The 26,620-nt window shown below is 44.8% G+C and overlaps 1 protein-coding gene across 1 annotated transcript in view; it reads right to left on the bottom strand.

Moving 5' to 3' along the window:
• The window catches only part of RIC1 (RIC1 homolog, RAB6A GEF complex partner 1), a 236,308-nt gene that overhangs the window by 131,337 nt on the left and 78,351 nt on the right, over positions 1–26,620 (bottom strand). Inside the window, exon 3 of the mRNA XM_082259802.1 lies at positions 19,277–19,356. Coding sequence (XP_082115928.1) covers positions 19,277–19,356 — 80 coding nt within the window. The remainder of the gene's footprint in view (positions 1–19,276; positions 19,357–26,620) is intronic.

Raw genomic sequence — 26,620 nt, 5'->3', positions numbered from 1 at the left:
CTTCCTAACGGTCACCCAACTGCCTACCTCTGATGCCTGTGTCTCCTCTACTCCTCCCTCCTCTATGCTCTATGCTGGCCCCTGCCACCGCCTGATGGGTAATGTCCAAGCTCCTTTCCAGGTTGTTGAGGCTACGCAGTGTTGCCACTATGTTTGTAGATCCCGGATCTGGGCTTCCAGATAAATAAGTCGCACACATCCTGCACAGCAGTATTCGCCCTCGATTGGTTCATCAAGGAACGCATAAATGGAGCAAGAAGTGCACTGAGTGGCATCCCCAATCCTGTCGGACATTATTACCCTCTACTCTATGGGGATAATTAGTAACAACCTACTATTCCTTGCCTACTCTACCTCTATCTGGTACTAAACCTGGGATACTCACCAGTCGCTAAGATACTCACCAGTCGCTAAGATACTTACTAGTCCTCCCGGGTACTCAGTCCCAGAGCAGACAGTCAAGGGGCACAGACAGTCAGTCACAGAGCACAGACAGTGAGTCAGTCACAGAGCACACACAGTCAGTCAGTCACAGAGCACACACAGTCAGTCAGTCACAGAGCACACACAGTCAGTCAGTCACAGAGCACACACAGTCAGTCAGTCACAGAGCACACACAGTCAGTCAGTCACAGAGCACACACAGTCAGTCAGTCACAGAGCACACACAGTCAGTCAGTCACAGAGCACACACAGTCAGTCAGTCACAGAGCACAGACAGTCAGTCACAGAGCACAGACAGTCAGTCAGTCACAGAGCACAGACAGTCAGTCAGTCACAGAGCACAGACAGTCAGTCAGTCACAGGGCACAGACAGTCAGTCAGTCACAGGGCACAGACAGTCAGTCAGTCACAGGGCACAGACAGTCAGTCACAGGGCACAGTCAGCACTGCCACCCCTGAGCTGATATATGACCTGTATGACCTTAATTCGTTCAGTACGACATTTCTCATCCAAATAGATACTTATTTATAACATGTCATGTTCCTGTCTGAGTTTATGAATTGTGTGTGGATTTGTTAAGTTTTGAATTGGACAGAGCTCTCCGATTGCCTTTTACAATCCCCATTAGTTCTGGGTATTCATAATGGATTTGGTCACAGTTTTACAATAGGCCTGAACAGAAGAAACAGACATCCTGCCAGGTCTCAATCAGCGGTTTACAGCTCTGCACAGGCCTAAGCACTGGTTTCTGATGTCTCCGAGTTGAGATAGAGTAGAAGTGTAAAACCTATGCATTCCATGAATTAGGGGGAGGGGGGGGGGGGTAATGAATGCGGCAATGTGTAAGTGTTCTGCAAGACTGTCATGGCTGACCTATAATGACTGAACAACATGGCGGCTTGCTACAGCTTTTCGTGTGTCCAGTACAGGATATCATTACATCCGATGTTCCTCTTATTTAGGAACACAGGTCTCTGTGCTCATTCGGCAAGCCCATCCCCCACGCAGTTAGAAAGCACCCCCTAGGGATTTAACCCTTTGATCGCCTCTGGTGTTAACCCTTTCCCTGCCAGTATCATTATTACAGTAACAGTGCATATTTTTAGCACTGATTACTGTAGTAATGTCCTTGGTTCCCCCTAAAGTGTCAAAAATGTCAGTTCGCTGTCTGAACTGTCTGCCGGAACGTCGCAGTCCCGCTAAAAGTCGCAGATCGCCGCCTAGTAAAAAAAATAAGACGAAATAACTTTTGGGCAAACAAATCAATATACACTTACTTGGATTTTTTTTTAACAAAAATATGTAGCAGAATACATATAGGCCTAAAATTATGAAAAAAAATTGTTTTTAAAATATTTTTTTATAGCAGAAAGTAAAAAAAATGGATTTTTGTAAAATCTTACCGTAAAATCCTTTTCTCTTAGCTCATTGGCAGACGTAGTCCTCGGTGATACACCACCTTCGGGTTATGTTGCCTCCACAGGAGCAGGACTAGACAGGAAATTAAAAAGCTCTGGCCACACCCCAGGGGCAGTCCCAGAGGGTATATCCTCTCTCTCTGCCTCAGCAAATCAGTTATGTGAAAAAGCAGTCTTTAGAGATTTTAACCCAACTCAAAAAAACAGAGGGGCGGGGACTACGTCTGTCAATGAGCTAAGAGAAAAGGATTTTACGGTAAGATTTTACAAAAATCCATTTTTCTCTAGCGCTCATTGACAGACGTAGTCCTCGGTGATACACCACCTTCGGGACGTCCCAGAGCAGTATCACAACTGAGGGGTGGGAAAATGGAAATCAAATCCCAATCTAGAAGGCCCAACCGGTGCCAACTAGAAGTTTACAATGCTCATCCTTAATGATGAGACTCAACAAAAAAAGAGAAAACAATTTTTTTTTTTTTTTTCAAACAGAAAAAAACCCTCGAGGTAGACCACCGGTCTCCTCAAATTGCGGCCTGCAAAACCTTGCGGCCAAATGAGGCATCCGCCGATGCCGTCACATCAATTTTATAGAATTTTGTAAAGGTATGTACTGACGACCAGGTGGCCGCCTTACATACCTGGACCACTGACGCCTGATGGCGAAAGGCCCAGGAAGTACTGAGCGCTCGAGTGGAGTGCGCCCTAACAGGGAACGGAGGACTCTGACCCTTAATAGAATAAGCCTGTACCACCGTTTGTCTAATCCATTTGGCAATGGTCGCGGCAGATGCAGGCAAACCCTTTCTGGGGCCATCCGTGATCACAAAAAGTGAATCCGTCTTACGGAATGATTCCGTAGCTTTCAGGTATACCCTGATTGCCCGAACCACATCTAAGGAATGCAACGCATGTTCCCGATGATGCTTGGGCTGAGGACACAAGGAAGGTAGTACAATATCTTCATTCAGATGAAAATCTGAAACCACCTTGGGAAGAAAAGATGGCTTAGGATGAAGTACTACCTTATCCCTATGAATCACTAGGTATGGGGACTGGCATGATAATGCAGCCAGTTCTGACACCCTGCGAGCAGAAGTAATAGCCACCAAGAAGGCCACTTTCTGGGATAAAGTAAGCAAGGGAATCTCCCTGATGTTTTCAAAAGGAGGTTTCTGTAGAACCGACAAAACCAAATTAAGATCCCAAGGCGGTAAGGGCGCGCGGACTGGAGGAGCCAGGTGCCGCACCCCCTGGATGAAATTCCGCACCAAGGATTTGGTAGCTAAAGGCTTCTGAAAGAAGATTGCTAATGATGAAACTTGACCCTTGATGGTGCTCAAGGCTAGCTTCTGCTCAACCCCTTGTTGCAAAAAGGCCAATATTCGAGACACCGAATAGGTACGTGGAGGAAATCCTAAAGATTCGCACCACGCAATATAAGTTTTCCATGTGTGATAATAAACTTTGCTGGAAGTCGCTTTCCTTGCTTTAATAAGGGTAGGAATGACTGAAGCTGACAAACCTCTGTCCTTCAGTACTTGGGTCTCAATGGCCAGGCCATTAAACCCAGCGACTGTAAAGCATGATGGTAAATTGGTCCTTGAGACCACAGACACTCCCTGAGACGAAGTTCCCACGGAACGTCTACGACTAACATGTCCAAGTCGGCCAGGCCGGCTTGGAGGAGGCCAGCCTAGAATTTCTAGGACCACTGGCGCTGATTGGGTCTGAACCAGGCGTCCCTAGAGGTATCTGGCCCCGACCATCCGAGAAAGTCTGGTCGTTTTCTGTTCCCACACATTTATCAGATACCTGATAGTTATCAGGAAAGGTGATCTTTTCTGGTTGAACCTCAGGGACCGAAGTCACCCGACTAGAGGCTACTTGGCCTATCTGGTCAACCAGATCCGATTCCTGTGAGGTATCGGGACTAATCTTAGGAAAGGGTAAAGGAAAAGATCTATTCAGGGAACGGTAATTACCGCTTCCTGTAGTACTTAAATGTTGGAAGGGAAGAATCGCACCGGTAGTAGTGGTTGATGCTCGATCTAATGTCCTGAATACCGGTGAAAACGTCCCCCCACCCTGAAACCGGGTGGGGGCGCACCTTCAGGCTGTGTACTCCTTTGCTTCGGGTTTGGCTGGGTTGGTCCTTTGCTTGTCCGACCAGCCCTTCTTGAACCCTCCTGGAGGAGTCTTGCCTTTCCCGCTAGTACCAGCCGGGCGCCCTTTATGGGCGGTAAAGAAAGGTCCTCGCTTGTTGCGAGGTCCCTTAGCTTTAGCAGCCTGTGGCAAAAAAGTGCTCTTGCCCCCAGTGGCATCCTTAATGATTTCATCTAGGTTGGCCCCAAATAGACGATTCCCCTGAAAGGGGAGATTTGTCAAGGTCTTCTTGGAACCTAGGTCAGCTGACCAGCATTTTAACCACAGCACACGTCTGAGGATCACCGCTGTCTTAGATGCATGCCCTAATAAGGGAGTAGTGTCCAAGGCTGCGTCACAGATAAACTGTAGCCCTTGTATAATCTGTTCCATCAAATCAGATGTCTCCTGGGGAATATCTTTTCCCCTAAGATCTTGGCGTACCATTTTCGCCCATTCCGTAAGTGTCTGGGAAACTAGACCAATAACAATTACTGGTCTAAAAGCTGACCCTATCAGAGAGAAGATGGTGCGGGACTTTGCTTCCATCTTTCGATCCACCGGATCCTTAAAGGACGAAGTGTCCTCCACTGGAATAACCGTGGCTTTATTCAGCCTGGAAATAGGCGGATCCACGACTGGTGGTACCGTCCATTTCTTAATGATGGATTCCTCAAACGGATAGCGTCTAGCAATACGCTTGGAAATAGTAAAGGTACGTTTAGAATGCTCCCATTCTCCTTTAATCTGATTACCGAAACATTTAGGTACAGGAAAAGCCTTCATCGTCTTGATGGGCTTATTAGTACCAAAGGGAATCTCTGTTTCAGTTGCCTCTGCCGGTAAAGCCTCAAGTTTTAAGGTTTCCTGCACTGCCACAACTAGTGCATCCACCAATGCTTCTTCCTGAATAATAGCAGGAGAAGAAGCGTCCTCCTCACTGTCTGAGGGGGCTTTACCTGGGATAACAGCCCTTGCAGAGGAACCTGCAACTGCCGTGACCACCTCTGAATCTGAGTCAGAGGTGTCAGATGGTATAGGGGTAGACGGGGGTCGCTTCCTTGACCCCCGTCCCTGACAGGCCGCCTCCACCCGAGCCACCATAGACTCCAAAATTGCTGTAAATGACTCTATACTCTGTGCACCGGCGGGTCCCGTGGCCCCCTCGAGGGAAACAGGTGGGGGAATATGTGTGGCAGGGTCCATGATAACTCCAGTTACTTCCTGGAAAATATAATTCAAAAATAAAACTTTTTTTTTTTTTTTTTCCGACCCCCAGCGCCACAAAAGCCCCTTAGTGTTACCTGCTAGGGATCCCTATCGATCGAGAGAGAGAGAGAGATAGACCCCCAGGCTCACCACTTGATGCTCAGAGTTTAACTGCAACAGGTTACAGCGCTGTCTTAACAAACAGGAAGTCTTTTGGCTGGCTGCCCAGGAAGAAAGGAGGCGGCTCCGCCCCTCTGTACGCCTTCCGGCGCCTCCCCCAAGCTCCACGAGGTGTTTGGATCACCTCAAACATGGCCGCCCCCATGCTGGAGACACGAGGCTACGCCAAAATGGCGGCTCGTGCGATCCAGCAAAAAAAATGGCGGCGGCCCGTACTGAATAGCGGTGTGCTGCAGGGCACACAACACTCTCACTGCATGGGGATATGGCGTGGTTGGCGGTACCGGCCCTGGCGGACCGCATGGCCGTTGGGGAGGCCTGCTAATAGCTGGAGATCTGATTAGGAAGGCAGTCTACATGTCCGTGGCTTCTGACTGGTAGGTAGCTTATTCTTAACCCATAAGATTCCCAGAATGCCACAGATTACATCTTTAAAACATGTATACAATTAGATTGTTAGCTCCCAAACCAAGCCTCCTGGCTTTTTGCACACATAAAATCACACTCAAAGTAGGAGGATCTGTGTCATGTTGTAGGATAGAAAGGGACTCTATCTTACCATACAGAGAGGGGCCCGCGTTCACCACAAAACCCGTCAGGGGGAAAGGGGGAACATACTACTCACCATACCGGAACCAGGCGGGCACCAACTCCTGACAGTACCCCTCTCCACCGGGGCGGGAGGGCTGTCGACCGATACGGACGCCGTGACTCATGGTCTTTGGCGTTTCAGCGAGACGTTTAACTCGCGTGGACAGTCCTTTAATGGGACTTTGTCGCGGCCGACCCAGCGCGGAGCTATGGCCTGCACGCGCTCGTAGGCTGAACTGGGGTGACCACCGGATCTCAACATCCAGCCCGTCGCCCAGTTCAGCTTTCTTGCTTGAAGATCTCACAGGAACACTGGAGAAAAAAAGCTGTCTAAAAAAATCCTTTAAGAAAAAATTCTTGCCAGGACCTAAGATCCCAGCAAGGTATCTAGGTCCTTACTCCTAACTAGACAGAAAATAACTGATTTGCTGAGGCAGAGAGAGAGAGGATATACCCTCTGGGACTGCCCCTGGGGTGTGGCCAGAGCTTTTTAATTTCCTGTCTAGTCCTGCTCCTGTGGAGGCAACATAACCCGAAGGTGGTGTATCACCGAGGACTACGTCTGTCAATGAGCGCTAGAGAAATATATATTTTTTCAGAATTGTCGCTCTTTTGTTTATAGCACAAAATATAAAAATTTCACAGGAGATCAAATACCACCAAAAGAAAGCTCTATTTGTGGGGGAAAAAAAAGGACATTAATTTTATTTGGGTACAGAATCACACGACCGTGCAATTGTTAGGTAAAGTAACGTAGTGCCGTATCGCAAAAAATAGACTGGTTAGGACGTTAGGAAGGGAAGGATGAGCAAGCAGCAATAAAGATTTGTGTTATATATATATATATATATATATATATATTTTCTGCTCTATATGCAGCACAAGTTTACAGGTGTGTGTGTGTGTGTGTGTGTGTGTGTGTGTGTGTGTGTGTGTGTGTGTGTGTGTGTGTGTGTGTGTGTGTGTGTGTGTGTGTGTGTGTGTGTGTATATATATATATATTTTACACATACAAACACACACTGTATATAAAAACATTATAAATATCCCCTTTTTTTGTTATATAAAAAGGGACCTCATCTTCTCTGTTCTCAGCTCCATAAGGAGGCTAGAGAGGTGGGGTGGAGAGGGGGTGAGGAGGCAGAAAAAGATCAATCTGATGTCCAAGGAGGGCATCTGCACAAGTCTTGGACTTTGGAGGACAGGCAGGCTAAGCTCAAAACTAAAAAAAAAGAAAACTGACCATGCCGGGCAGGATGTACTTCTATGCCTAGTGTTGTCAGTTTGAAATAGGAAAGCAGGACGACTGGAAGGAACACAAGGACATGTTACGCTCAGGAGTGTGTAAACGTCCATGTGCATGAGCTTGTAGCATGCTATCTCATGATTTACATAGCAATCATGCCAAAGCTTATGCACTCATGTCAAAGAACAAAGTCTGAGCAACGATTCACTTTCATTTTCGGGTCATCATCTTCAAATATTGTAAAACAGTGCATACAGCATAATTATGCAATGGTCTTAAATGGCAAAGCATCAAAATTGCTAGTTGGCTTGGTTAAGTAGGTTTTATTGGTATTTACAGATAAACTTTAAGGCTCAGTTCAGATACAGTGGGTACGGAAAGTATTCAGACCCCCTTAAATTTTTCACTCTGGTATATTGCAGCCATTTGCTAAAATCATTTAGGTTCATTCTTCTTCCTCATGAATGTACACATAGCACCCCATACTGACAGAAAAACACAGAATTGTTGACATTGAAGAAGAATAAACAAATGGCTGCAATATAACAAAGAGTGAAAAATTTAAGGGGGTCTGAATACTTTCCGTACCCACTGTATATGCAGGCCAGTTGCAGTGCAAATTTAAAAAAGGGTCCGATGCATTTTTCAGTCTGATTCAGGGACAATGTGTGTGTCAAATTCGCCCTGAACTGCTAAATGGAAACTGCACCAGACTCTGTACAGAAACGAACCCCACACATATTTATATATATATTTATGGCTGCACGATATTGAAAAAAAAAAAAAAAAATCACATTGCGATATTTTCTTGCAAACGATGTATATTGCAATATTTTTTTGCGGTGGATCCTCTTCGTCGCGCATTTTTAGTAGTGCAGAGTTACTAAAGCGTGCCCCCATTCAATGCAGAGTTACTAAAGCGTGCCCCCATTCAATGCAGAGTTACTACAGCGTGCCCCCATTCAATGCAGTGCTACCACAGCATGCCCCCATTCAATGCAGAGTTACCACAGCATGCCCCCATCAATGCAGTGACCAGCGTGCCCATCAATGCAGTGATCAGCGTGCTGTGTCCCCTTCAATGCAGAGAGACTTACCTAAGGTAGAAGAACACAGCCTGACATCCGTCCCACATGTTCAGTCCGCCCTGCAGCTAGATCTCCTGACCGAGCGGTGAGCGCCGTGTGCACAGTGAACCAATCACGTCGTGAATAGCGGCACAGCAAACCAATCAGGTGTGCAGAACCAGGTGTGCAGGCATGCTTGATTGGTTTGCTGTGCCGCTACTCACCGCTCAGTCAGGAGATCTAGCTGCAGGGCAGACTGAACCATGTGGGACGGATGTCGGGCTGTATTCTTCTACCACCACTGTGAGTCCCGACTTCTCTGCCTTCCCCATTGCATGTTCCGGCGATGTGACTATCGCCCACGCTCGCAGCACGATATCGACTATCGTTCAGCCCTAATATATATATATATATATATATATTATATATATATATATATATATATATATATATATGTGTGTGTGTGTGTATATATATTAGGGCTGAACGATAGTCGATATCGTGCTGCGAGCGTGGGCGATAGTCACATCGCCGGGAACATGCAATGGGGAAGGCAGAGAAGTCGGGACTCACAGTGGTGGTAGAAGAATACAGCCCGACATCCGTCCCACATGGTTCAGTCTGCCCTGCAGCTAGATCTCCTGACTGAGCGGTGAGCAGCGGCACAGCAAACCAATCAAGCATGCCTGCACACCTGGTTCTGCACACCTGATTGGTTTGCTGTGCCGCTATTCACGACGTGATTGGTTCACTGTGCACACGGCGCTCACCGCTCGGTCAGGAGATCTAGCTGCAGGGCGGACTGAACATGTGGGACGGATGTCAGGCTGTGTTCTTCTACCTTAGGTAAGTCTCTCTGCATTGAAGGGGACACAGCACGCTGATCACTGCATTGATGGGCACGCTGGTCACTGCATTGATGGGGGGCATGCTGTGGTAACTCTGCATTGAATGGGGGCATGCTGTGGTAGCACTGCATTGAATGGGGGCACGCTGTAGTAACTCTGCATTGAATGGGGGCACGCTTTAGTAACTCTGCACTACTAAAAATGCGCGACGAAGAGGATCCACCGCAAAAAAATATTGCAATATACATCGTTTGCAAGAAAATATCGCAATGTGATTTTTTTTTTTTTTTTTTCAATATCGTGCAGCCATAAATATATATATAAATATGTGTGGGTTCGTTTCTGTACAGAGTCTGGTGCAGTTTCCATTTAGCAGTTCAGGGCGAATTTGACACACACATTGTCCCTGAATCAGACTGAAAAATGCATCGGACCCTTTTTTAAATTTGCACTGCAACTGGCCTGCATATACAGTGGGTACGGAAAGTATTCAGACCCCCTTAAATTTTTCACTCTTTGTTATATTGCAGCCATTTGTTTATTCTTCTTCAATGTCAACAATTCTGTGTTTTTCTGTCAGTATGGGGTGCTATGTGTACATTCATGAGGAAGAAGAATGAACCTAAATGATTTTAGCAAATGGCTGCAATATACCAAAGAGTGAAAAATTTAAGGGGGTCTGAATACTTTCCGTACCCACTGTATCTGAACTGAGCCTTTAAGTTTATCTGTAAATACCAATAAAACCTACTTAACCAAGCCAACTAGCAATTTTGATGCTTTGCCATTTAAGACCATTGCATAATTATGCTGTATGCACTGTTTTACAATATTTGAAGATGATGACCCGAAAATGAAAGTGAATCGTTGCTCAGACTTTGTTCTTTGACATGAGTGCATAAGCTTTGGCATGATTGCTATGTAAATCATGAGATAGCATGCTACAAGCTCATGCACATGGACGTTTACACACTCCTGAGCGTAACATGTCCTTGTGTTCCTTCCAGTCGTCCTGCTTTCCTATTTCAAACTGACAACACTAGGCATAGAAGTACATCCTGCCCGGCATGGTCAGTTTTCTTTTTTTTTAGTTTTGAGCTTAGCCTGCCTGTCCTCCAAAGTCCAAGACTTGTGCAGATGCCCTCCTTGGACATCAGATTGATCTTTTTCTGCCTCCTCACCCCCTCTCCACCCCACCTCTCTAGCCTCCTTATGGAGCTGAGAACAGAGAAGATGAGGTCCCTTTTTATATAACAAAAAAAGGGGATATTTATAATGTTTTTATATACAGTGTGTGTGTGTGTGTTTGTATGTGTAAAATATATATAGATATATATATATAGATATATATATATATTATATATATATATATATATATATATATATACATATATACATATACACATACACACACACACACACACACACAGCTGCAAGAAAAAGTATGTGAACCCTTTGGAATGATATGGATTTCTGCACTAATTGGTCATAAAATGTGATCTGATCATCATCTAGGTCACAATAGACAATCCCAGTCTGCTTAAACTAATAACACACAAAATGTTGCCATGTTTTTATTGAACACACCATGTAAACATTCACAGTGCAGGTGGAAAAAGTATGTGAACCCCTAGACTAATGACATCTCCAAGAGCTGATTGGAGTGAGATGTCAGCCAACTGGAGTCCAATCAATGAGATGAGATTGGAGGTGTTGGTTACAGCTGTCCTGCCCTATAAAAAACACACACCAGTTCTGGGTTTGCTTTTCACAAGAAGCATTGCCTGATGTGAATGATGCCTCGCACAAAAGAGCTCTCAGAAGACCTACGATTAAGAATGGTTGACTTGCATAAAGCTGGAAAGGGTTATAAAAGTATCTCCAAAAGCCTTGCTGTTCATCAGTCCACAGTAAGACAAACTGTCTATAAATGGAGAAAGTTCAGCACTGCTGCTACTCTCCCTAGAAGTGGCCATCCTGTAAAGATGACTGCAAGAGCACAGCGCAGACTGCTCAATGAGGTGAAGAAGAATCCTAGAGTGTAAGCTAAAGACTTACAAAAGTCACTGGAAAATGCTAAACATTCCTGTTAGCGAATCTACATTACGTAAAACACTAAACAAGAATGGATTTCATCGGAGGATACCACAGAGGAAGCCACTGCTGTCCAAACAAAACATTGCTGCACGTTTACAGTTTGCACAAGAGCACCTGGATGTTCCACAGCAGTACTGGCAAAATATTCTGTGGACAGATGAAACCAAAGTTCAGTTGTTTGGAAGAAACACTATGTGTGGCGAAAAAGAGGCACAGCACACAAACATCAAAACCTCATCCCAACTGTGAAGTATGGTGGTGGGGGCATCATGGTTTGGGGCTGCTTTGCTGCGTCAGGGCCTGGACGGATTGCTATCATCGAAGGAAAAATGAATTCCCAAGTTTATCAAGACATTTTGCAGGAGAACTTAAGGCCATCTGTCTACCAGCTGAAGCGCAACAGAAGATGGGTGTTGCAACAGGACAATGACCCAAAGCATAAAAGTAAATCAACAGAATGGCTTAAACAGAAGAAAATACGCCTTCTGAAGTGGCCCAGTCAGACCTCAACCCGATTGAGATGCTGTGGCATAACCTCAAGAAAGCGATTCACACCAGACATCAAGAATATTGCTGAACTGAAACAGTTATTTAAGAGGAATGGTCAAGAATTACTCCTGACCGTTGTGCACGTCTGATCTGCAACTACAGGAAACGTTTGGTTGAAGTGATTGCTGCCAAAGGAGGTTCAACCAGTTATTAAATCCAAGGGTTCACATACTTTTTCCACCTGCACGGTGAATGTTTAAATGGTGTGTTCAATAAAAACATGGCAACATTTCATTCTTTGTGTGTTATTAGTTTAAGCAGACTGTGATTGTCTATTGTTGTGACTTAGATGATGATGATGATCAGATCACATTTTATGACCAATTTGTGCAGAAATCCATATCATTCCAAAAGGGTTCACATACTTTTTCTTGCAGCTGTATATAAACCCAGTCTAGAGTGTTAGGAATGTATCTGAGATAATATAACTTGAAATGAAGAAGCTAAAGTGAATGCCAGTATTCCACTATATACAACTGAATTTCTGCCCAACATTTCACACCAGAACAGTACCATCAATTTTTTTTAATAATACATTATTAAACTATAGTCATTTGATTGTCAAAAGTAAAGAAACATAAGGTAGACTTTGACGTGCCAACGACAAATAACTGCTGACATTTGCAACAGTAATATTATACAATGGGGGCTGCACACAGTGTTGGCACCCTCCAGTGCTTCTGATCCTGTAATCGTGCCAGGCTATGTTCACATTCACAAGCTAAATACATGAAATCAGGGTCTGTCAAAGGCAGGTTCGCTGAGAATGATGGGGGGGGGGGGGTCAGGCTAGTCATCATCGTACACGAGCTTTGCTCCCATGGATTTGACTTTATTTCGATTTGACTTAGGATACAAACTGGCCCAGGATATAGGGTCAGCTTCGCTAATGGCAGTCTGCATAGTGCAACAGTACCACTGCAGGGGTAAGCAGTTTTCCATAAAGCTTACATAACTGCAGTGGCGGCTGGTGCTCAAAATTTTTTTTGGGGGGGGGGGGGGGGCGCAAAAAGAAAAATGTAACAGGTATTGCTTTGCGGCAAAAAACGCGGTAAAAAAAAAATCGCGTGGCTGAGGTCATGGTACAGCCATGGCACAGGTGATGGTACAGGCATGGCACAGGTGATGGTACAGGCACGGCACAGGTGATGGTACAGGCACGGCACAGGTGATGGTACAGGCACGGCACAGGCACGGCACAGGTGATGGTACAGGCACGGCACAGGTGATGGTACAGGCACGGCACAGGTGATGGTACAGGCACGGCACAGGTGATGGTACAGGCACGGCACAGCACAGGTGATGGTACAGGCACGGCACAGCACAGGTGATGGTACAGGCACGGCACAGGTGATGGTACAGGCACGGCACAGGTGATGGTACAGGCACGGCACAGGCATGGGACAGGTGATGGTACAGGCATGGCACAGGTGATGGTACAGGCATGGCACAGGTGATGGTACAGGCATGGCACAGGTGATGGTACAGGCACGGCACAGGTGATGGTACAGGCACGGCACAGGTGATGGTACAGGCACGGCACAGGTGATGGTACAGGCACGGCACAGGTGATGGTACAGGTGATGGTATAGGCACGGCACAGGCATGGGACAGGTGATGGTACAGGCATGGCACAGGTGATGGTACAGGCATGGCACAGGTGATGGTACAGGCATGGCACAGGTGATGGTACAGGCATGGCACAGGTGATGGTATAGGCATGGCACAGGTGATGGGACAGGTGATGGTACAGGCATGGCACAGGTGATGGTACAGGCATGGCACAGGTGATGGTACAGGCATGGCACAGGTGATGGTACAGGCATGGCACAGGTGATGGTACAGGCATGGCACAGGTGATGGTACAGGCATGGCACAGGTGAAGTCACAGGTCGGCTTCAATCACTTACCTGCTCTCCTCCTGGGCTGCCTGCGAGACGTCCACGGCGCTGTTCCTCTCCTCGAGTCTTCTTCCGACGGCGGCGGGATTCCGGGAACCGTCCACGGCGCTGCTCCTCTCGTCCTCTTCTGTCTTCCTCTTCTGGCTCTTCAGATCTGTCCGGCGGGAAGGAGATCGGGCGGTGACGGTGCGTGACTGACGCATGCACCGGCACCGCCCCCATTGCGACGTCAGCGGGGTCAGCAATCGGATGTCCTGGATGATGATTGGTCCAGGCTGGAGACTGGACCAATCACAGCCAGGATATCACGAAAGTGGGGGTGTCCTAGCGCTATGACCTGCGCCCAGATTACGCCCCAGAAGGCAGCCAATCAGCGCCTCTGCTGGGTCGTAAACCCCCTCCCCCCCCATAGCCACCACATAGACCGGCGACCGGGATTTTTTTTTAACTTTATTTTTCTTTTTGTAATCTTTTTTTTCTTTCCTTTTTTTTAGGGGGGGCTGCGCCTGGGCGCCCCCTATGCACAGGCCGCCACTGCAAACTGTTGAATACACCATATTATGTGCAGACATTAGCACTATACATTTGTTCTTGGATTTAAAAAAAAAAATTGTATTTCTCGTACTACTTAAACTAGTGCTTTCTACAAAGTGGGGTGGGCTGAAGTTCAGTTTACACACACAGCTGAATAAATCAAAGCAGTAACCTTTCCCCCCCCCCTCCCTACTCTATACAAATCTGCACTTACAGTATTTTCTGTGACATTCTGGAAGGCAAATCACTGCTGTGCTCTATATCTCTCACTATAAAAGGAATACTTTGTAAAACCTTTTGGCATGGCTGTGCCCTATATTAAATTTTTTTTTTTTTTTTTTTTAACAAATAAACAAAGTTCTAAACCGTTTATATTAATATTAAAAATATACATTGATCATGGTTTAAAACATTTAAACTTTTAAAAAAATAAAACATAGACCCAAAGCTATTAGTGTTTGGATTTATAGGGTTATATTCGAGCAGCCCGTAGCAGTACAGAAGAAAGCACCGTCCTTCTGCTAAGCCCCATATATATATATATATATATATATATATATATATATATATATATATATATATATATATATATATGTGCAGTGCATGTGGAACCACAGGGGAGCTCAGTGGCTGCGGCCCTCTCTACCATTGCGACTGCTGAGCTTGTTTCTGAAGACAGGAGAGTGTGCTGCACATGTGTGGGGCCGAGGAAGACAGCACTCAATGTTATACCACTGGGGCTGGCGCTTATCCCAACGGCTTGTACGTCCTAGAAAGAAGTTTTTTTTAAAAAAACTGTTGGCAGTGCTTGGGGTAAGCTTCACTTTTTGCACAAGTGATTGACAGAAATGGAAAGAGCGTAAAGTCCTTTTTTTTTTTTTTTTATTATTAGATTAGTTTAGCATTAAGAAAAAGGTGTTTAAAGACTGCATAGGGTGTTTTTGTTTATTTTAATAAAAGTGAACTAACCCTTAAAATACTATTCAGTTATATAACCACACATGCTTCACTATCAAAACTTTAACTTTACATTTTAGCAACAAAACTCAGGCTAGTTAGTATCTGCAGCATCACTATATGATTTTTGCCAAAATGTTAAAAGCAATCGATCATGTAAAATAAAGAAGAAAAAAAAACATAAAAATAAAGTTAAAAATATGTAGAGGGATCAGATTTCTTTTTTTTTTTAATAGATTATGTATACATAAAATAAAAGAAAGAACCCAATTTGTCTCGGAGTGTGAGGGATAAGATTTCTAACCATCCGCAGTGCACGACTCTACACAAACATCATCCTCCCCCTCTGTTTGCAGTAGTCAGTACAATGTGAAGAGTGGGTGGAAAAAGCATGCGTCTGGAGAAGTGAACACCTTTATGCCCAATACAACTAGACTAAAGTGGATTAGGAGACAGCAGTGACAGTAATCCGCCTAAAAGATAAAGCACGTGTAGTTTGCCTACTGCACAATGTACTTTTTCATCTTGTATAATCTTTGAAAGGCAAATGATTCTCCCATATGAGTGAAATAGCTATAAAAATTACTTTTTTTATAGTTCAGTAACAAAACTTCTACCTCAGTTTTAAAAGGTACACTCTATTGAAAATAATATTCTGCTCTAAAAGAGAAGCAGTGGACTAAGTGGAAAGTGTCTTTATTTTCATTCTGGCATTGATTCGGCTACCTGCCATCCTATCCTTTGCATATTACCAAATTTTGGAGTTCGGTTTTTGGAATTTGCAGTTCATCAGCCTAAAAAAAACTCTTGCAGGTCACAGAGTCCAAAATTCCCAGAATGAGATTTTAGAAAACAAAGTACCCACATTATAATTTTACGAACTAATTTTAATTTTAAGAACAATCCTCGCTACTTAAACCGCTTTCCGATTGAAAACGCTTCTCTTTTCTTACCACATCAGAGTATCATCAAAACGCTCATTGGAGACAAATAGAGAAGCACAGAATGAATACAAATCTGGCTTCAAAAAAAATGATAGAAAACTTGGTAGGCAAAGTTGACTGACTTCAGCACAGTAACAATTTTGTTTTGCAGGCCATTGAATAATTATGCCTGCTACCTGGAGATATCTGAAACCCAGAGCTGGTTTTCATGCTACTGACCTTATTTACAAAGTTTACCCAATTTTCTATAGCAACAAAGCCTCTCTATTTTCTAACCTGTACTGGAAAAAGGGACTACTGGACCCCAAAAAACGACAACCCAAATTACAACTCAAAGAAGCCCATCATTATCTCTTAGGAATTGTTTTATTTCAGATTATTTACTATTATTCTCTCCTTGTCCAAGAAGAAATGTAAGAGCCAGTTCACACTGGGGCGACCTGTCAGGCAACCTGGTCGCCTGACAGGTCGCCTGCCATAGAGAAGCTGTGGACCCGTTCTAATAGGAGCGACACAAGTCGCTCCGACTTAGGAAAAGGGTCCGGAGCTTCTTTGGGGCGACCTCGGAGCGACCTGCATTGACTTCAATGATATGAAGTCCGTGCCGGCCACTCCGAGGTCGCGGTGCGAGCTGCGCGCCGCGACTTCACAGGTCGCCCGGCAAAGTCGGCTCGCCCCAGTGTGAATGGGGTCTCCGTCTACTCGTCAGCCTGTAAGGCTGCCCTATATATACAACAGATAAAAAAAAAAAAAAAAAAAAAAACACAACAGCCACAAAACAAAATTCTAGTTAAAATTACATGAAAATATAAAAGAAAAGGCTTTGAATGAGAGTTTGTAACTCGTTATCTCTGGGATCAAGTAAAAGTCAAGTCAACCTTTATTAGGACCTATGGAAATGAAGCGGCTATTTCTGCTCTGACATCGAGAATATAAGTGACAGGTCCCTATACATAGAGATTTAGATCCTTAAAAAAGCCCTCTGTCTTTACAGAGAAAGTAAAAAGCAGAAACTCAGTTGTTTGAATGCAGCATGGAAGGGTTAGATTCTCTGTAAGGTTTTTTTTTTTTTAACTACAAAAAGGTGGAATTAGTCACTGGAACAGGAAATGAAAGGAAATCTGCTGCCCACATGAGCAAAAACCACAATAAAAATATAATGAACTTCTTATCTACACCATCCAAAAAAAAATCTACTAATTGGCATAGACAGCAAACACTTAGGACTATTGAAAACTGTTCCACTTTCCTTTTAAATCCCTTGCTCCAATTTTTGTACACCAGTACCAAACATAGCACAGACTGCATACTGCATTGTTTTTGTTGCTGTATGTCCCTGCAGCACCTCCCATGAGACATAGCAAATATTCTGGCTGTATGCCTAAGGCCCTTTTCACACCAGCGGTCGGACCGATCAGGTTTGCTAGTCCGTTTTTCAGGCAGACCCGATCAGACCACTAAGGCTCGGTTCACACTATTGCGATGCGGGAAGGCTGCGAATTCGCAGCCTTTTCCCGCATCGCACACGCACCCCCGGCAGTTCACACTGCCATATGCGATCCGCTGGGGGTGTCAATGTAATCTTAACGACACCCCCAGTTTGATCGCATATCGCAGTGCGATCGTGCAGTTCGCACAAGTGTGAACCGCTGTGCGATCCGATCCTGATGCGGCAGCAAAAATGCCTCCTGTGCGTCTTTGCTGCGGGTGCGGTGCGAATTTAGCCATACAAACTGTATGGCTAAACTCGCACCGCACAGCTGATCGCATGTCATGTCGGAGCAGTGCGCTCCGACATTACATGCGAACCCGGCACACGCAGAAGTGTGAACCGGCTCTCACTGTCCTCTATGGGGCGGCGGCTTCATCTGATCCGGTTTACTAAAAACAGGCGGATGGGGATACATTCGCCATCTGTCCGGTGGGTGGGATCGCATGACAATCGGATGGAAACTGACATGCAGCTCGTTTCCATCTGAATGCCTCATAGCGGAGAGCAGGCTGTGTCTGTCAACTCTGCATAGAGGAGCGAACATGGACCTGTCATCCGCCCTGCTCAGCGGGGATCAGCAGAGAGATCCCTTGCTGAGCAGGCGGATCTGCTTAGATGGAGGGCCCTTACCTAAGTCTAACAAAAGCAGACCCTCCTACCAGACTACCATAACACCTTACAAAACTGTACAAAGAAAGATCTGAGCACTATAGGGTCTATTTATTAAAACTTTGCTGTACGTCCACAGAGAGGTAAAAGGTACTAAATGCCCTTAACTGGAGGGTCACCTACAGTAGTACCTCCTAGGATATCGGCGCCGATATGGCCATAATAGCTGGATCGGGGAATCGGTAAAATTAACAGATCCACTGGCCGATCCGTTTTTTCTCTTTACATAGCTGTGAGGGAGCAAAGAACAGCTGTCAAAGAAAAAAAAAAAAAAAAAAGAGCCTCCTGTAAGAGCCCATTCAGACTAGCGCGACTTGTCAGCCTGACCAGTCGCGGTCGGTCGCGGTCCATTGAGTAGTACAGGACCCGTTCTAATAGGAGCGACACAAGTCGCTCCGACTTAGAAAAAGGGTCCTGTACTACTTTGGGGCGACCTGGGAGCGAATTGCATAGACTTCCATTATGTGAAGTCCCTGCAAGTCGCGACGAAGTCGCGGTGCACAGCAGTGCACGTGACTTCACAGGTCGCCCCCCAAAGTCGGATCGCCTCAGTGTGAATCGGCTCTTAGTATCAATGTTTATGTACAATATACATTCCTGTACATTTTTCTTTTTCTGTATAGTGTCTTGGTAAGACTTCAATAAATAAATATTGGAAATAAACTTTGCTGTATGAATGTGAGAGAAAAATGCCCATAATGGGGATTAGTGGCCACAGGGCCTGAAATATCTCAAAGAGGGTGATCATCGCTTTATGGCCACTAGTTGGATCAATCATAGGAACTAAACAGATTAGACACATTACAGGGATTATTCATAACAGCTGTATGAATGCTGTGACATTCAACATTTTTAGTATTTTTTTTTTATTCGCTCTTTTGTCTAAATACTGGAAAGTTCAGCAACACTGGCAATCAACATTGGCAGGTGTTAATTAGGTATTTTACTGTTGTCTGAAAAAAAACAAAAAAACAAACAACTTACTTTGGATAGATGGGTTCATACAAATACTTGTCCTCTCCTGTGGGAACAATGTCAAAGAACAGGATATAGCCATTGGCAGTCTGGGGGAAAAAAGAAAAAAAACACTTAATTGTGTGATTAATTCAATTTAATTAATCAATGTTTATAAATACTTCAACATCAATCGTAAAACTAGGTGGAAAAATGAATTGCATAAAATCCTTAGAAAATACTAATGGTTATATGAATATGAGCACATAAGCAGCAGGCCATCAGTAACGAATAGTGGGCTTGCTCACATTCCAAATCTTAAAACATCTTGCATGCTTTTCACAGAAAGCAAGCTGCTCTGTGAATGAATGAGAGGAGATTGTGCTGTTCATTCACCCCTACTTGCCCATTCATAAGGCTACGTTCACATCTTGGCCTTGCTATTTACAGGCGTTTTTTTAGGCGCTTTTTCAGGCGTTTTAGTGCAGGCGTTTTTAGGTTGACAAGTGACCAATGGAAAAAAATAAAACGCCTGTAATCTGCCCAAAAAGAAGCTCATATACTTTTTTGAGCGTTGCCCGTTTTGCTTAAAATGTCAAAACGCTCAGATGTGAACAGGGGCCTTTGAAATGAATAGGTTTTGTCTTGTTGGGCGTTTTTTGAGCTGATCCTAGAGCAGAAAAACTCCCCAAAAACGCCTACATGGGAGCTTAGCCTTAAACACCTTGAATTTTGTAAAAATAAAAGCTGTTTTGTGAATGGCTAAAGCCTAGTATGAGTGACATCCCCCATCCTTCACTGCATTCCCAGCATGAGAGCCAGAACTTTAGGTCTTTGTGCCAGACGTTCGGTGCCTACTATACTGTGGGGATGAGCTTAAAGCTGGCCACACACCGATTGAAATTTGGCTGCTTCACCAAAAACCAGGCAAATTTAGATCAGTGTATCAACAGAAGTTGATCATTTGATTGAATTTTATCAAAAGGGACATGTTAGAAAATTATTTTTGATCTTCAGCTGCTGACCAGTGTATTCTGGCAGAATATAATATCCCAGCAGGAAACATTTCTCTAGCCAATCGTTCACAGGGATGGGGATTCAGATTTTTTTTGTTAAAAAAATAAATAAATAAAACTAGTAGTATATGACCAGTTTATGAGTTTTAAAGTTGTAAGGGAAAGAATATTGTGGTTTTTCACACTTGAAAATTATGGCTTGGCAACTGTCTTTGTTCCATTGTTCTAAAACAATAGTAATCTTTCCAGTTCATTATTTCTTGTATACGCTCCCACTTTACCAGAATCATAGCAGTCCTGTACCTTTACAATTCTACTAGAGGACATCAAGCACACCTCCAGCATTCTTCAATTTGCATCTTAAATATTCTCCTCCTCGATCCAAACAACTCAATTCTAAACAAATTCCTTCGACTCTCTATAAAACTATTTTTCAGCCATCCACTATACAATGTCAGTGTTATTTTGCCTTTTTAAACCTTTTTTTTTTTTCCATTTTATTTGCTGATTTAGGGTGTGGCTGCCTTTCAAACTCTGCCCCAAGCCCCATTTCCCAGAGTCATCTTTTTACTGTTCCAGGTGACACGGATACCGGCCATATACTATTAAAGGAAGCCGACAAGAAACTGGCTTTGTGTTTTTCAAACTGCAGAGTCTGATGTAGTGCAGACCACCCTGAACAGTTGAGCATTATCCTGCTTAGATCTGGTTTGCCTTCTCTCTGGGCAGTAGAAGACCCCTCTGTATCAAGTCTTCAGTTTCTTAGCAATTTGATGCTTGGAAAACAACCCTTAAAGTGTTACTAAAACCACAACAGTAAAATCAGTCTGTATATGCAGTAAAGCACGCTTCTTATACGCAATGTGGAACCTAAGGGGTTAAACCTGCACTTTGTGTAAAAAGGCTGTTTGATCCTGTCTTCTCTGATCCTCCCCTTCTTTTAATGTCCCCAATCCATCTCCTGATAGTACAGAGCCATGGGAGCACTCTTCTGCACATGCTCAGTTTGGTGTGTATTGTAGAGAGGTTTTTTTTTTTGTTTGGGAGGGTGCATGTGATCAGCACAGGGCCAATCAGCACTGTCCAGACAGTGGGTCAGAGGTCATGTAGCCTCATAAGCCTACAAGCTTTAACCAGTGCTCAGCCGGACACGGATAGAAGTCACAAGACTGCAATATACTGCTGATGAGAAAAGGTATTTAGCAGTTTATATTTACTAAAATAATTACATTTCCATGTTCTGTGTACTGTGGGAGACCAGATATAGAAAGTGCAGGATCTTGGGTTTAGTAACAATTTAATTCCACCACATAATGCATTGACAGGTCTTAAGATTTTTGTTTTTGTCCATTTTTGAACCTGAAAAATAACTTTTGGAAAGCCAGTATCCTGCATCACATTTTTTTTTAACATAACGGCTTTCAACTGTACTAAAACAATTACAAAGATGTAAGAAAACATTATTTAAATAGAATTATTTATGAGTGTTTAGGCTCCATTCCCAGTTGTGCAACTTTGTCATGTGACTTTGGACCTGACCGTTCACAGTCCATTCTTTTCAATGGCACCTGTTTAGATCGGTGCGACCTAAAAAGTTGAAGCGATTTTGAAAAGGTGCCTGCACTACTTTGATGCGACTTGGGTACAGAGTGTGTAAAGTCCCATCAAAGTCTCACTGGTAATTGTGCAACTTTGGAGTTGCGCAAGTGTGGATGGAGCATTACGATTACAGCTGAAGAAATGACTGCTGAAAACAGGTCTTGGCAACAGTTACAGGTAAATAAAACAATGGTCATTTGAAGCAGAAAAGGCCAACTGCAACACTTAGCTATGGGATATATTTTTAATTCAATTAAGGCCTCGTTCACACCATGGTGCAGAGACGTCAGTTTTTCTGCAAGGGATTAAAGAAAAACAAAGGTTCGCTATGTGTCCTGTTCACACCCTAATGTGCAGATTGTTTCTGGACAGGAATCTGCAAAGTGTATACAGTTTTCTGTATGGAAAAAAAAACCTGAAAAACATGAAATCAAGATTTGTGACTAGGGCACATAACTGACGTGCAGAAATACTGATGTCAATGCATAAAAATCCACTGAAACGCACATGAAAACGGATGTGAAACTGACGACTCAGCAAGTGAAATTTGCGCAGTTTTCCATCAGTTTTTATGCATGTATGGTGTGAATGAGCCCTAAGTGGCACCGTGAAGATAAAACAAAAAATCAAATGGCATTTGTTAACATTCCCAAGCTTTTCAATGCTAGTGTGCGTTATTTGTATAAACACGCATTATATATATATATATATATATATATATATATATATATATATATATATATATATATATATATATATATATATATATATATATATATATGTCCCCACAAAGTGCCAAAGTAGTGGGCAAGGGCCATCCATAAATTAGAATTGTGTTCTCATTGCTAAGACATAGGTTTTACATTTCATTGAAAGATGGTCAGTGCCCCTGATAAAATATTGATCACTCAGAAGAAAGTTATTTCTGGAAGTAGCATATTAAACCGTGGCCATTATACATTACAACATGTGACAATGCACACTCCTTATTACTTTTCTGCTCCTATTAAAACACATTTTTGTCTGACTGTGTGCACTTTATGTTGCTGCTCTCAATGACCTTTGAAATGCCTTCCAAACACTTGGTAAGATTTCAAAGCACTGAAAAAGGGAAGGAAAAAATAAAATAAAAAAGAGCTTTTGCTGGCATATAATTGATGAAACGCCTTCTGCAACTATGAAGCAAGTCAAAGCAGCCTGGTTAAAGTGGATCTAGAGAAAACCTCCACTGCACACAATATGAACGAAGTTTAAATTGTTTGTATCAAGCTGGTAGTAAAGAACGATTTTCTTCACTAATACTGTACATGTGCTCATTTTGAGCACTGTATACAGCACCAGCAGCAGTACAGTATCTTCTCGTCTTGTTCCCAGAACAAAATCGAGTTGCTGCTCAGCTATTCACAGAGGAATCGTATTTTCCTGAATGAATACAGGGCTTCCTCAGATTGGTTGAGATCTTATCTGCCCCCCACCCAAAAAAAAAAAAAAAAAACACATTGGTGGTCAGTACTGCCACTGAATAAGATCAATTCAAGTGAAAAGCGCTGTAGGCATTGCAACCCAATACAATGCATGCAGTTCTGCAGCATTTACAGGGTTAAAACCGGAGGTGAGAAGGCAACATATCACCTCCTGTCAAACACCTCTGAAGAGTGATCCACTGCTATATTAATTTCAGGGGGGCAAAAGTCTGACACAAGTGAAAGCATGGCCTTAGGCTTGGATCACATTTATGCGGTTTCCCCACGGCTGGGTTTGCTCATAATGTTTATTATGCATTATGTTTGCAACATAATGCAGTGCAGTTTCCAGTGCCTGGGGGTGCCATTAGGAATAATGGTACCTCCACGCATCTCCTGAGCGGCAGCACATTTTTCTTTGCGGGTGGTTGGTTACAGGTGCGGGAACAGGTGTGGTCCTGCAGCGACAACCACCCACATAAGTGTGAACCTAGCCTAAGTGTGCTTTCAGTCATAAGAATGATCTCCCTCCAGTGCAAAGTTACAAACTGTTACATTCCTGAGCTAAGTGCATAAGGTTACTACACTACTATATTGTTTTCTTTTAAGTGACTGACTGTTCAGAATTCTCCTGGTTATTGTGTACATTTGATTATCGGTCTATACCAAGGGTCCCCAAGCTTTCTCAACAAAGTGCCAGTTTACTGTCCTTCAGGCTTTAGGAGCGCCAGACTGTTGCCAGTGGGAGTAGAAAATGGTTTCATTGACTAACTAATTGACTGTAAAAGTTGGAGGAGAGCTGCCCCATCACTGGCGCCGGTGGGAGGAATAGTGCCCCATCACTGGCGCCGGTGGGAGGAATAGTGCCCCATCACTGGCGCCGGTGGGAGGAATTGTGCCCCATCACTGGCGCCGGTGGGAGGAATTGTGCCCCATCACTGGCGCCGGTGGGAGGAATTGTGCCCCATCACTGGCGCCGGTGGGAGGAATTGTGCCCCATCACTGGCGACGGTGGGAGGAATAGTGCCCCATCACTGGCGACGGTGGGAGGAATAGTGCCCCATCACTGGCGACGGTGGGAGGAATAGTGCCCCATCACTGGCGCCGGTGGGAGGAATAGTGCCCCATCACTGGCGCCGGTGGGAGGAATAGTGCCCCATCACTGGCGACGGTGGGAGGAATAGTGCCCCATCACTGGCGCCGGTGGGAGGAATAGTGCCCCATCACTGGCGCCGGTGGGAGGAATAGTGCCCCATCACTGGCGCCGGTGGGAGGAATAGTGCCCCATCACTGGCGCCGGTGGGAGGAATAGTGCCCCATCACTGGCGCCGGTGGGAGGAATAGTGACCCATCACTGGCGCCGGTGGGAGGAATAGTGACCCATCACTGGCGCCGGTGGGAGGAATAGTGCACCATCACTGGCGCCGGTGGGAGGAATAGTGCACCATCACTGGCGCCGGTGGGAGGAATAGTGCACCATCACTGGCGCCGGTGGGAGGAATAGTGCCCCATCACTGGCGCCGGTGGGAGGAATAGAGCCCCATCACTGGCGCCGGTGGGAGGAATAGTGCCCCATCACTGGCGCCGGTGGGAGGAATAGTGCCCCATCACTGGCGCCGGTGGGAGGAATAGTGCCCCATCACTGGCGCCGGTGGGAGGAATAGTGCCCCATCACTGGCGCCGGTGGGAGGAATAGTGCCCCATCACTGGCACCGGTGGGAGGAATAGTGCCCCATCACTGGCACCGGTGGGAGGAATAGTGCCCCATCACTGGCGCCGGTGGGAGGAATAGTGCCCCATCACTGGCGCCGGTAGGAGGAATAGTGCCCCATCACTGGCACCACTGGGAGGAATAGTGCCCCATCACTGGCGCCGGTAGGAGGAATAGTGCCCCATCACTGGTGTCAGTGGGAAGAATAATGCCCCATCACTGGGGTCAGTGGGAAGAATAGTCAAACATCTAGGGTATAAGTCGGAGGAATAGTGCCTCAAGGGCCAGATCCAGCCCCTGGGCCACAGACCACTGCCAAAACGGATAAATAATAAAAGTAAAAAATTGGACTTAAAGCGGAGTTCCACCCAAAAGTGGAACTTCCGCTTTAGGGAGTCCTGACCCCCCGACATGCCACATTTGGCATGTCATTTTTTGGGGGGGGGAGCGGGTACCTAGTTTTGACAGGTACCCGCTCCCACTTCCGCTCGGAGCGCCGCGGCGCCCTGAGCGGAAGTTCTCCTCTCCCCCTCCCTCCCTGCAATCTTCTGGGACACGTCAGAGGTCCCAGAAGATTGTCGGCCAATCACGGCGCGCAGCGCGACTCGCGCATGCGCAGTGGGTACCCGGCTGTGAAGCCGCAAACTGTAACAGCCGGGTGCCCACAGCAGTGATGCCGGCGCCGAGGGAGAGGATCGAGGCTTCCGGCGGCCGCATCGCTGGACCGTTGGACAGGTGAGTAAATGGCTGGAACTCCGCTTTAATGATTTAACCCAATATTTTTGTTTACTACACCTATTTACGGAATTTGTGAAATTTACCACAAATTCCATACTTTACTTTTTAACTTTGATTTACCCCTCTTCATGAGCAGGCCCTTTTTTGTGATACGGCACTGCGATATTTTAACGGATAATTGCGTGGTCGTGCAACACTGTACCCAAATAAAATGTATGTCCTTTTGTTCCCACAAATAGAGCTTTCTTTTGGTGGTATTTGATCACCTCTGTGGTTTTTATTTTTTTGCGCTATGAACCAAAAATTTGACAGTTAATTAAAAAAAAAAACAAAAAAACGTTCTGCTATAAAACATATCCAATAAAAAAAAATGAAAAACAAAAAAATCGAATTTCTTCATAAATTTAGGCTAATATGGGTTACATATTTTTGGTAAAAAAAAAATTCCAATACATGTAAATTGATTGGTCTGCGCAAAAGTTATAGCATCTACAATCTATGGGATATTTTTTTTTTTTTTTACTAGTAATGGCGGGGGGCAGGGACTTCTAGCGGGACTGCGATATTGCGGCGGACAAATCGGACACTGACACTTTTTGGGACCAGTGAAAGGAATACAGTGAAATCAGTGCTAGAAAAAAAAATGCACTGTCACTGTACTAATGACACTGGCTGGGAAAGGGTTAACATCAGGGGCAATCAAAGGGTTAACTGTGTGCGCAGACAGCGCTTTATCACTGTGGGGGGAGGTGCTTTTACTATAGGACGACACTGATCCATGTTCCTGCTTTGCAGGAACACAGGACCAATACCTTCCCTACTGACAGAACGGCAATCTGCCTTGTTT

This window comes from Pelophylax lessonae, assembly GCF_965119305.1.
Source record: "Pelophylax lessonae genome assembly, chromosome: 1".
NCBI lineage: Eukaryota > Metazoa > Chordata > Amphibia > Anura > Ranidae > Pelophylax > Pelophylax lessonae.
The sequence above is the reverse complement of the archived record's forward strand: the minus strand, read 5'-3'. Positions and strand labels throughout refer to the sequence as shown.